Here is a 12,843-nt window from a genome sequence, read left to right on the forward strand (position 1 = left end):
CAAGAAACCCTCTTTCCCATCGTTTGGCACGGACACCGGGGGAACTCTGGTAAAGCGCTCATATTTTGAACCTATCGATATCACAGCAGAGGAAGAAGTTGAGAGCTTAAAAAGTATCCGGAAATACGTGACTTCTAATGTAGCCTATGGATCCACTGGTATTCAGGATGTACACCTTGAACTGAAAGATTTAACACTTTTTGGCTGGAGAGGGAACTTGCATTTTATATTTCCAGCCCAGGACCTGCCTACTTTTATCCAAAGGGGAAAGAGAGAAAAAACTTCTCAACACTACACATGGTGCTATGTGCTACAGGAGGTGGTGCCGACAAGTCTGAAAACGATTTTCACACAGTTGGAAACCTCCACCTGCACGAACTGGATGAACCCGACTGCCTTGCAGAGGGCTTGCGGTACACAGACTCTGTCAGTTTCAATGGACAAGCAGAGTGCTGTTATTTTGCTAATGCCTCAGAACCTGAGAGATGCCAAAAGATGCCTTTCAACCTGGCTGATCCCTATCCACTGCTGGTAGTAAACACTGGCTCCGGGGTCAGTATTGTAGCAGTCCATTCCAAAGACAACTATGAACAAGTAACTGGGGCAAGCCTTGGAGGGGGTACCTTTCCGGGTTTATGTAGTTTATTGACTGGCTGTGAGTTTTGAAGAGGCTCTTGAAATGGCATCCAAAGGTGACAGCACCCAAGCTGACAAGCTGGTCCGTGATATTTACAGAGGAGATTATGAAAGATTTGGTCTGCCTGGTTGGGCTGTAGCATCTAGTTTTGGGAATATGATTTATAAGGAGGAGCGAGAATATGTTAGTCAACAACATCTAGCAAGAGCTACATTAGTTACTATCACCAATAACATTGGTTCTGTGGCACGAATGTGGGCTGTTAATGAGAAAATAAACTGTTGTCTTTGCTGGAAACTTTACGTGTCAATACTCTCTCGATGCAACTTTTGGCATATGCACTGGATTACTGTCAAAAGGTCAACTGAAAGCATTGTTTCTAGAGCATGAGGGGTATTCTGGAGCAGTTGGTACACTTCTTGGGCTGCCAAATTTCAGCTAAAGCATCGGGTTTCTCTCTGTTAATAAATGTCATTCGAGAGGAACTGAAGACCAGTTATTACTGCATTATTTGTCACTGGGAACCAAAGGATAAAAGAGTAGCACTATTCCTGTTGATTTTTAAGTGTCAGAATGGTAAGCTGCTATATGTTGCCATATTAAAAAGAGGGCTCCAGTAATGTGAAGTATTTCTAAGTGAAATGCTTTCCCTTCTGTATATATAGCCAGTGTTAAATCCTTAAATGCAATACAGCCTCTGATTATTGAGCCTCCTCTGAAACAGATCTTCTATTTATTTTATTTTATGTAGCCAACATTGCAGTACTGTATGCTCAAGCATGAATCTTAAAGTCTCAGAAATGTTTCTCTCGTGAAAAGAATTGATTCTGAATATTTGTTACAAGTCTGTTCTATGTGTGCTTTGGTTACTAGTAAGTGGACAGTAACATACCCTGTATCGAAACTTACTGAAATGGCAATCAAAGATGATCATTTTTATGTGATTTTAGAAATGTTAAAGCAATATTAATTATCCATTACTGTTGTTTTTCAAACAAATCTTCTCCCAAAAAGCATGTTTATGTGATCTTTCCCCAGAAGTATAACCTTTTTAAAATGCCATAATTTAACTGAAATACTAATGTTAAACATTAGCCTGAATTTTAAAATGAATCCTAGAAAATGCACATAATTGGTGATACTGCATTTTTTGTATTTTAAGTTCATCAGATAGTACATTTTAAAATGTGTTTTAATTGGAGGCTTAATTACTTATTTGAAAGTCCATTCAGTGAGGTCCCAGGACTATTTGAATGGAGTATGGTTTATATGTATTGGTAGGGTTCTGTGCTCTTCTCTCTATACCACATTTATCTTAGGCCCAAAGTCAGCCATTTCTGTTTAATTAGGTCTGAACCATAAAAGCTAAAGACTGTCTTCTACTGTGAACAGCAACAAAATCATTTATTCTAAACGGATGTCATGGAAATTTAAAAGACGAGTTGTTTTGAAACTATGGGAATCTGAGGCTGTATTGCAGAATTATAAAAGGATCGATGTTTCATACATTCTGGTAATAAAAGCATTATAGTTCCCCCCACCCCCCCAAAAAAAGAATCTTTCTTTAACTTGGTTTCTTCTCTCCATTTTCACTGTCAATACTTTAGTTCAGGATCTCATTAAGCCAAAACATACTAAGCTCTTGTTAAAAGCCTTCTATCAGAACAAAATCAAACTCCTATAGCATAGTGAACATGGTCCTTTTCAATCTGGCTCAGAGCTTTCTCTCCAGTGTCATCTTCTACCACTTCCTGTTATTACCCTCTCCCCACCCTAACCCAATACAACATTACAAACACATAGGTAATTCTGACAACCAGTGCCTCTAAACATAACATTTTGCCTAAGGCTGTCTTTTACCTTATTTCTTTGCCTGGGAAATTACTGATATCCGCCATTTTTTTGAGACCGTTCTTGATGTTTTAATGGCAGAATTCTCTATGCTTTCCTTTGTTCTCCCATAACACTTGTTCATGCCTCCATATTAAACAACATGTTAAACCGTACTGTAATTATCTCTTTGATTGTCTATGCTCCTCCATTAATTGATCAATGGGTATACACTTCAGGCCTGTAAAACTTATTGCCAAAGACTGCTTCAGAAGGGGTTTAGTTTTCAGTTCTACTAGCATTTAGTTTTGAGTTCTACTTAGCAGCACATGATTGGGCTTGTTTACATCTCACCAATACTAAGTTTCTTAATCCTTACCACATTGGCAGGTGAGAATATTTTTACAATATAGTTTTAATTTTAATTTCTTTGCTTAGTAATCAGGTTGATCACTTTTTCATATTCATGGTAATGCCTATATGTTCCTCACTAATTTTTATATTGGGAAGAGTCAATTCCCTTTTTCTAAATGACTCATATAAGAACTCCATGCACAAAGATACTAACCCATCTTTCGCAGATGTATTGTAAAATATGTGGTGTTTTTAAATCTACAAGGCTTTAATTTTTGGTTAGTCAATCCTTTTATTTTCTTTCTTTGCTTTTATTATTAGGAAGTTCTTCTCTAATCCAAGATCAGACACATATTCCCCTATTTTCTTCTACTTCATTTATGGGTTTATTTTTGACACTTCAAGTTGTATATAACTTTATTATTTTTTTTCCCAATTAGTCTATTAATGTTCTAATATTTAGAACTGGAAAAAATAAAGATGAGATAATGATAAAGTAATAGCTCCCCCCACCCTTACGTTTTAACTGTATTGGCAGTGCTTTATTTCTTAAAACTGAATAAACTAGTATTGGTTGCATTTTTGCTTTATACTTTTCTACGTGGCTTAAATAATTTTTAAAAATCTTTAAAGAAAAAGATAATTAAAGAGAAATGCCCTCAGCAGGGACCAGTATTTTGTGTCTTGCACTGGAACAAATTAGGATCTCTCCAAACTGTCTTTATCAAAAATCGGCATTTTATTCACAAATTTCTTACTTTTCCAGCATAGTATTTTAATTCAAAATTACCGAGGAAACATTCTTTTAGAATAGCATTTCTTTACATTGCTTTATAAACTGTCAATTAATTCAAGTCTACTTGAATCACTGTGAGGCAGTGAAGTATTACAGTTGAGAATGCAGGATCTGGAACTAGACTATCTGGATCTAAACTCATGGCTCTGCTACTTATTAGCTGTGTGACCTTCGGCACACGATGTTTCTGTGCCTTAGTTTCCTCATCTGTAAAATATAGACATAAATAGCTAAATCACAGGGTGGTTATGAGGATGAATAAGTTAGTACAGTTAAAGCTCTGAGAAGAGTGCCTAGCATATTATAATACGCCCTCGAAAATTATTTTATATAATAAAATTATGTTATTTTATATAATAATAGTAGCTAACACTTATTACTTTAAAGCACTTCACTATAGAAAAAGGGAAGTGCTGCAAAGAGAGGTAAAAGGAGAATCAGAACGAAGAACATCACAGAAGCCAAAGGAAAAAAATATAATGATGCAGTTGTTAACAAAGGAATAAAAAAAAAAGATTAGATGAATATTTATGGATACTATGTTTTAGTGTGTATAGAAATATATATATTTGATGATGTCTAATGAAGCCAAACATTTCTTTTAAGAAAGACAGCATGTGGAGTTAGTTCAACTAAAGCTAGACTGACTAGTGCTAAGACTAATATTAAATAAACACAAATGAAGAGCTAGATATTAAATTACTGGTGATACACACCAGAAATTCTGTTCCTAGGTTTTCTTGGATAATCGTTTAAAGCTCTACCCATTCATCCACAGGAATAAGTTATAAATTAGTAGGGTACTGCAGACCATCCAGTCCAATGCTTGACTCCCCGAGAGCCATGCTACGTGACATCAGACTGCATACACAGGACAGATCAAGGAGCGCTGCTCCCTCACAGTTCTGCCAAGCAGTCATCTAAATCAGGTGCACACCTGTGGCAACAGGGCACTCACTATTCTAGAGCAAGCCAATTCTTTCAATTCTGCAAATCTGACTGCTTGATAGTTCTTCCCAGCTGACTGAAAAATATGCCTCTCTGCTTGGTTCTTCCAAGGAAAAATCCTTTAAATCTTTATTGTTACTTATGATCTCCCATCCTTTCAAAACATTTCCTCAGAAGACTAAAATAAAATATCCTTAGTTCCTTCACTTGCTATACGTGTATGTAACACCTTCAAATGACCCACTACTCCCTCGGTAATTCTCTTCTGTATGCCTTCCAATTTTTGTATGCTACTCGTAAAATGTGACACCCAAAATGGAATGCAAAATTTAGGGTTATTCACCTAAGGACAGACACAGATACAATTTTATGAGTTAATGAAGCAATGGAGGCACAGATGTTAAAAGCAATGGAAATAATGTTGCAGAGGCATAATAAAATGCAAAACTGTATTTTAGATTTGCCCATCTTTACATTTAAAATTTTAAAGAGTGTATTAGATTTTAAAATTCCAAAAAAAATCCCTGTACATTTTACAGTCAGTTTCGGTATTAGTTTTATCTACATGCATAGTTGTGAGAGAAAGAAATCCCTATTACTTACTGTTGCTATGCAAAATGTATTAAAAAAAATCAGTGAAGAATGATTCGAAGGGCAGGGCCAGAACTAAAAAAAAGTAACAAAAATCAAAAGTAAATGTGCTTTCAAATAAATCATAATGCTGAACTGGGGGTGGGGGGGCAAGAAAATTATAAGTCACCGAGCATGAAAACTTACGTAATTGAAAACATGCCTCAGTTGGTCTGAAAACTGCTTTGTAAACTGTCTTAACACGTCGTGAAATCATTAACTTGTCAAACAGCACAGAAGAATAAAATATACTAAAAAAACTATAGCTCTTATAGTCTTGAATCTAAGAAATTATCTTCCTTTCTAGAGTCTCAAAAAGAAAGAGAGTAATACTACCTATTCTACTCCATGAGTATTTTAAAGATCAAATGAAAGAATATATAGAAAGTTAAAAGAGAATATATTGGGTTGGCCAAAAAGTTCGTTCGGGTTTTTCCATAACATCTTACGGAAAAACCCAAACGAACTTTTTGGCCAACCCAACATATGGAAGCACATTGGAAGCTATAAAGCACTATATATTGTCAGGTATTAAAATAGCTTGGCATTTATGCATTAATGGTTCTACAATATTAATAATAGAAATTTAATTTTTAGGTGTTTTGCACAGGGTACATGGAATGACCTTCAGGGTCTCTGAATCCTTTGAGTTTCTTCAGGTCAATTACTATCATATAATCGCTAATTCTACAATATTTAGTTTTATCATACCTCACACAAAAACTCAACATTTTCACTGCTGAAACACCAATTCTACCTTTGTCATTCTAAATTATTTCCTTGAGATATTAGTTTCAAGAACAGTCATACACGATGCTGTGGCTAGAATGAAAACATTTCTGATAATACAGCCAATGCACATCATTATTCATATACTGAAGGTCCTGTGTTAGGGAACAAAAAGGACACTTGAAATCAGATACATGATCTAAGTATATACTTTAGCTAACCAAATGTTCATTTCAATGAATAGCAGTATTTATTTATAAATACTGTATTAGCTAGTAAGTCAGGAAATGGTTATTCTGAATCAAAAATTACTATAATGCAGCTATATGAAAATGGCTCCATCAAAATGTTTTTGTGCAATAATAACCTCTATCCTTACTCCATATTCCCAACTCCACCTCAATTATAAAAAACGCCCACTATATTCATTAGTTAATATTTGCATTTTTAAAGCTGATCTGTATTACTCTTTAAATCTGAGACAAGTTATTATTTTAAACTTATAGATTTGAATTAAGATTTAAGACTTCAGTCCTGCCCCCACAAATCTGTAACATAAAAGAGGTTTAAGAGGTTTGCAATAATAAAAACAATGTGTGTACCTGACACTTAAAGGTCTGTGTGTGCATCCTGTCTACTAAATCAATAAATTAAGTCAATGTGTTTATAAAATCCTAAAATATTATGATTATGTATTGTATTGGGTTGGCCAAAAAGTTCGTTCTTATGGGAAAACCCGAATGAACTTTTTGGCCAACCCAATACATATACATGACAAAAATGAGCCCTTCATATATTTTTGGTTGAATTTAATATGTGTGTGATTTAGTCAGTAAACTTATTACATCCAGCTGAATAAATGAATGAGACATGCACAATGAAAGTTTCAAACATTTGGTATTCCACAGATCATGAAAATGCCAAAGAAAAATTGCAATTAGGAAAGTTTGTAATTTGAGTATAAATAGCAAAATATTTTTTTAAACACTTTAAGTTTTACCACATTTTAATTTATTACCTTGGTTTGTTTGGGGCAAGCTGTCGACTTGGCCGCCTAATAGACTGGTTTTGTTGTATTTTCATTGAAGTTCTAGGAGATGACCGTGCAAAAGGGTCTGGAGCTGGAGGCTTTTTAGGTATCTTTTTCACTAACCGACTAACCCACTTCTGTTGCTCTTCTGTAGAATTTGCTAATAACAATAGATTCTTTGCCGATGAAATATCGTAATACACTATAAAGAAATATTTGAAAAAGATTAATATGTTTAAAATGATCTGAACATAAATAATATTGATGGAGCAAGTAATTTACTATTTACCTTTGCAAGGTGCTATAATTTCCTCCTTTTTATCCATGTGATCTTTATGACATTTAATGTGACAGCGACGGCACTCTAAAGCAGGAGGAGGTTTAAACATATGCCACAATGGCTTCATACATGCCTCACAATTGGTTGGGAAATGATACAGAGTAGGAATAAATTCATGTCCCTTGTGGCAAATATAATTTGATTTTTCTCCCACCGGCTCCACTGGAAATTCTTGTTCCTTCTTACTTTCCCCTTCATTGGCATACAGGATCTATAAACACCAAAAAGAACAATGAATGATCTTCAAACATAGGTTATTTTTTACGTAATAATGATTCTTATAGTGTAAATAAAATTAGCCTAAACTATTCAATGAGAAGAAAATGCATTTGGTGTTCTAATGTTAGCAGGTTCAAATCAAGAGCTCAGATGAGTAAAGTCATTAGCCCGGTCACTTTGGTTCACATTTCAACAAAATCAATCCTGTTCAAATGATGCCTCCTTGTTTTCTCCATGTCATCTTCCTATGTTTCAGCAATTTTATCAGAATAGGCTAGCAAAAGGTAAATCTGCACTTGATTAGTGTTAGAAAGTTTTTCTGGGAGGGAATGTTCAAAACACCTGAAGAGATGTGGCAATTATATGAATTGAGGCTCGGTGATTCTCAAAAATAGACAACTTGGTGATAACTGCAAATATAGCTTTAATTGAAAAGATTTGTAATTGGAGAGTTGAGGAAGAAAGGAAAAGAGGAAAGGATGTATAATATACTCCAAATAAACATTCTAAGCATTCAAGAAAGTAAGCAGCCAACTTTCCCACAGTACACCAAGCACAATGGCTTTTACACAGAAGGAACTCAGTAATTGTTGGTTTGACTAATTTTAAGATGGAAGTAATGAAGGGGAGAATTTGTCTTCACCTTAAATTGGAAGTAAAAAGGGCTCCTGGGGGCAAAATTTAACTTCACAAGCAACTTTTTTAACTTTCTAGAGAGCTGAGCATAAAACTAAAAACAGGAGAACATTCTTGCTCAAAAAATATCATAACCAACCTTGAACAAAAGGATATAGCAAAGGTTAGAAATGTGATATAAACACACTACAGAGTTTAGCAAGTAAAATGGAGAGAAGAATTAAGATGTATCTAAATAGCATAAGCATGAAAGTCACAAAGGAACAAACCACCTTTAAATGGGACTAAAATTGAAAGATAATCTGAAAAAGCCCCAAGAATAAAGAAATTTGTTATGTCATGTCATGCTGAGAATGTATAAAGGTGAAAAAACAAAACAAACAAACCACAAAATAAAACGGTTTACCTGGAATATCCTTGGAATTTCCTTAGCATCTGCTCTATATACATCTGTCTGTGTAACTGGTCGGACATGAAATAACTTGCTATAAAAGATTTTTAATAAAGGAGTAAAGTATTACCAAAGGATCAAATTATTTTAGTTATCCTATACTTATGTCAGAAATTAAAACTGACTGCTTTGACCCTTGTTAGAAGATCAGAGAATATCCTGCTCTATAAATTCAATCACTCCTTGAGTTTTGAGAAATTTCCAGTAAGTCAGAAATTTTCTAATTAGTTTCAGAAAACAACATATTAAAGACCCATGAAATAAAGATGTTTTAGCCAACTCTATATCCCAGACTTTCATCTGTATGAAGCAAAATAAGAACATGTAACAACAGTACGCTAGCAGCTATACTATATGAGTATATACATAGTACTATATGACTAATAAATTACACTAACTTGATGAAAAGGTCACGTTACTCTTAAACTTTAAAAGATAAAGTTCCTAAATATTCTAATAAAAATACTTACTCTATATCTAAAACCATGTAAGGATTAGATTGTTCTTTATCCTGTTCACTGTCATAGAAAAGGATCTTCTTACTGCTTACAATCACATACTGTTAAAAAGAAAGAGGAAAGGAATCAATGATTAAAGTTAATATATATCTTATTTATTTTTCTTTGAAAATAAATTCTATATTAGCAATAAAAATCATAGAAAATATAAATTAAATACCTAAAAAGTTATCTTAATGTATCCTTAAAAAAGTCTTCCTCAAAATAACAATAAATTTGTTTGTACATACTTTTTTTTTTTTTTTTTTTTTTTTTTTTTGTGGTATGCAGGCCTCCCTCTGTTGTGGCCTCTCCCGTCGCGGAGCACAGGCTCCGGACGCGCAGAGGCTCAGCGGCCATGGCACACGGGCCCAGCCGCTCCGCGGCATGTGGGATCCTCCCAGACTGGGGCGCGAACCCGGTTCCCCTGCATCGGCAGGCGGACGCGCAACCACTGCGCCACCAGGGAAGCCCCTGTACATACTTTAAACAAGCAAATTGGGGGGGCGGGGGGGAATAAATTCAAATATTTTTTGGACTGATTTCGCTTCAAGATCCAATAGCATAAGTAACCTTATTGCTATGGTTTGAATGTTTATATTCCCCCAAATTCATATGTTAAATCCTAACACCTAATGGGACGGTATTAGGAAGAGGGGTCTTTGGAAGTTGATTAGGTCACGACACCAGAGCCCTCATGAATGGGATTAATGCTGTTATAAAAGGGGTTCCAGAGAAATTCTTATACCTTCCACCATGAGGACAGAGCAAGAAGTCTGTAGCCTGGAAGAGGACCTTCACCAGAACCCAGCCATGCTGGCTGGCACCTTGATCTGAACTTCCAGCCTTCAGAACCATGAGAAATTAATTTCTGTTGTTGACAAGCTACTCAGTCTGTGGCATTTTGTTATAGCAGCCTAAGGCTAATAAGACACTTATCAAAAATGAACATAATATCAATAATCATAGTACCAGAGGAAAAGAAACAAATGGGACTTTCTGTCATATCCAGAGTTGTTTTCCCACTGAAACAACAAAAGCACCAAGGTCAACAGGCTTCTATTTTCCTAACACCAAAAACTATTTTATTATTAACAACATGGTGGTGATGAAAAGGTTTTTTTTAATCACTACATAAAGTATCTTATGTATAAGATACATAAAATTATATTATTCCAAATCAGAAAGTGCAAACAAGTTTTATGTGTCTAGAAGTTCTAGTTATATGTATCTTACAACTACAAGTGAAATGGCTGTACCTAAAACCAAAAGCAAAACAAAAGAACCATTTTTCAAATACCTTTTTAACCCATCCAAATTTCTTAGTGTTGTTTCGCACAGGCAATGAAAGCCATCCTTCTAGTCTTGATTCTGTAAATAAGCACAAGATATGAGAATAAATATAACAAGTCTCTTAAGAAAATGAGGAATTTAATAAACTTTTAATATGAAAGTCACAAATCAAATATGCTATTCAGAATTTATCATTATACCTCATCTAAAATATAATAATAATGCAGGATCAGTATAAGCAAGTTATACAATGCAAAACAAAATCCAGGTTATATCACACTGGAAACACATATCCTGTAGTTTATAACGTCAAATGCCCTGTTAATTAAATTCATGCATTTGCAAAGTTCCGCAGAAAAGTTGCAAAAAAGAAAAGCAGCTCTCTATTCTCACCAGTACACCTGTATTAGAATCCTCTATTTTTCTTTTGGAAGAAGGCCTAATTACAGGTATAGTGCACATCTTCTTTGAAGAGAAAACATTTTAAGTGAGTAAGTACGTGTTCAGAGAAAATGGACTTTTAGAATGGCTATAATAAAATGAAATAAAATTGTGTAAATTACAGATCAAATATGGCTAATAAGCAGCAATAAACCAAAAGATCCCTAAATTCCAAAATATTAAAATCAATAAAGTTCTAGTTCAACCAAGGAAACTCTCTGAACCCTTAGAATTTGTTCTAATGGTATTTGATCAGTTTATTTTAGTGAAATAATTAAGTGAAATAAGCATTTTTGGAGGTTATGCTAATAATAAAAGTGCCTATCACTTAACATCTACTATGTGTCTGAACTGTGCTAGACACTTTACATAAATCTTCTTTAACCCTCACAACAACCCCACAGAAGGTCACACGGGGACACGTCTCTGATTCCAAGGCTTATACTCTCTCTCTCACATCAATAACCTTCCAGACTCCATGAACAGAAATGCTGTCATTAAAAACAGCCATATTCGCAACTGTCTGGACATGGTCCTATGCCAATTCAAGGGACTAATCAGATGACCTCTAACAATATGGGTAAGACTGAAATAATTTTATTGCTAAGATCTGAAACAACTTCAGTATAATCACCTATGATTTATACTGATATATACCTGGGAAATGTGACGACAATGTACATAAATATAGCTAGTTTACTTTGAATTCAACTAAGAGATTAAATTTTACTTTACATTCAACTGCTTATACACTACTATCCTGTGGCATTTATTTTAAACGTTTTTTGTACTCACACTAACTTTGTGTTAAACATAACAGTTTATGGGTTTTCCATCTGGTTTCTTCACTTAAACTATAAATCTTTTCAGCACAAGGATCAGGTCAAATTGTCTTATGCTTTTTTTAAGGCCTAGCACAATGCTGACACAAGGAAAACCTAAACACATCCTCTAAAACAGTCTACACATGCTTTTTCTGTACAGTCATTCTTGATATGAAACTTCAGAAAAAATTTCTTCTTGGTTAAAAATGGAAGAAACAGACAGTGAAACCGTATGTTCTTAAATGATATAAAGTACAGCTCCATTTCTTGTAAGCTGAAAAAATAAATCTATCAATTGTAATAGCAATGCCATGTGAAAATACTTTAAAAAACAAATTCTTTGTTCATGCAGCAGTTTCTTTTTAACTGAGACTTGTTAACTGAGCAACTTGTTAGAGTTAGTGAATATTAGTTAATGTTATAATTTTTCAAAAGGACTAAAATTATGGGTAGTGGAAAAAAAAACCCAGAGGCGAAAGACTTTCAGGATATCACCTGTACCATTAGGTTCCGATGAAATAGGTAAGTAAGGCACAGATTCTTCTTCTGAGTCAGAATCAGAGTCAAGGAGCATATGAGAACTGGAAGGCTTAGTGGCAATATTGAGAGAAGTAGAGGAACGTTGGTAGGTGAATGACATGGATTCCATAGTGTGTGACTGAGTGATATGAACTGAACACCCAACATAAAAGGAAGTAAGAATGCAGAAAGAAGTTAAGAAAAAATAAAATGAAAGCTTTAAAAGAGAGCTATGTACAATATATAAAGAGTTAATTTAAATAATATGTGAAATTTACATTTGTATTTTTTAATAAAAAATTTTGTGAAAAATAAATAAATAAAATAAATTGTCATTGGAACCTCCACTCTAAGGAGTAGGTTTTCCCTTAAAGAAATGACAAATATTTTTCCTCAAGAGCAAAGTCAGTCAATGTCTTAAAACAATCAATTGATTTAATTTAAGAAAACAGTAAACATAAGGACTGGAAACAAATCTGTACCTGGAAACCCATCATCTGCTTCAGCATCCCCTGGTCCACTGCCTATACTGGAACTATCCAGACCAATATGCAAGGCCTGGAGCTGGGACCGCAACTGCTCAATGTCACTGTCTTTACTGTCCAGTGTCATCTGTAGTTCAATACGAATCTGACTCTCTTCAGCTATTTGCTACAAGAAATTAAACTA

The 12,843-nt window shown here is 34.5% G+C and overlaps 1 protein-coding gene and 1 pseudogene across 2 annotated transcripts in view; one reads left to right on the forward strand and one right to left on the reverse strand.

Moving 5' to 3' along the window:
- Positions 1-12,843, reverse strand: part of ROCK2 (Rho associated coiled-coil containing protein kinase 2) — a 141,548-nt gene that overhangs the window by 6,367 nt on the left and 122,338 nt on the right. The window contains exons 27-33 of one of the 2 annotated variants that reach the window (XM_028497012.2): positions 12,657-12,825; positions 12,151-12,327; positions 10,398-10,468; positions 9,071-9,159; positions 8,556-8,634; positions 7,244-7,505; positions 6,943-7,156 (exon numbers count right to left, since the gene is read on the reverse strand). In XM_028497012.2, the coding sequence (XP_028352813.1) occupies positions 6,943-7,156; positions 7,244-7,505; positions 8,556-8,634; positions 9,071-9,159; positions 10,398-10,468; positions 12,151-12,327; positions 12,657-12,825 (1,061 nt within the window). The remainder of the gene's footprint in view (positions 1-6,942; positions 7,157-7,243; positions 7,506-8,555; positions 8,635-9,070; positions 9,160-10,397; positions 10,469-12,150; positions 12,328-12,656; positions 12,826-12,843) is intronic. The other variant, XM_007127626.4, reaches the window with a different exon arrangement.
- On the forward strand, positions 556-2,535 carry LOC102979302 (pantothenate kinase 3-like; annotated as a pseudogene).

Source organism: Physeter macrocephalus, chromosome 12 (assembly GCF_002837175.3).
Source record: "Physeter macrocephalus isolate SW-GA chromosome 12, ASM283717v5, whole genome shotgun sequence".
Lineage (NCBI taxonomy): Eukaryota > Metazoa > Chordata > Mammalia > Artiodactyla > Physeteridae > Physeter > Physeter macrocephalus.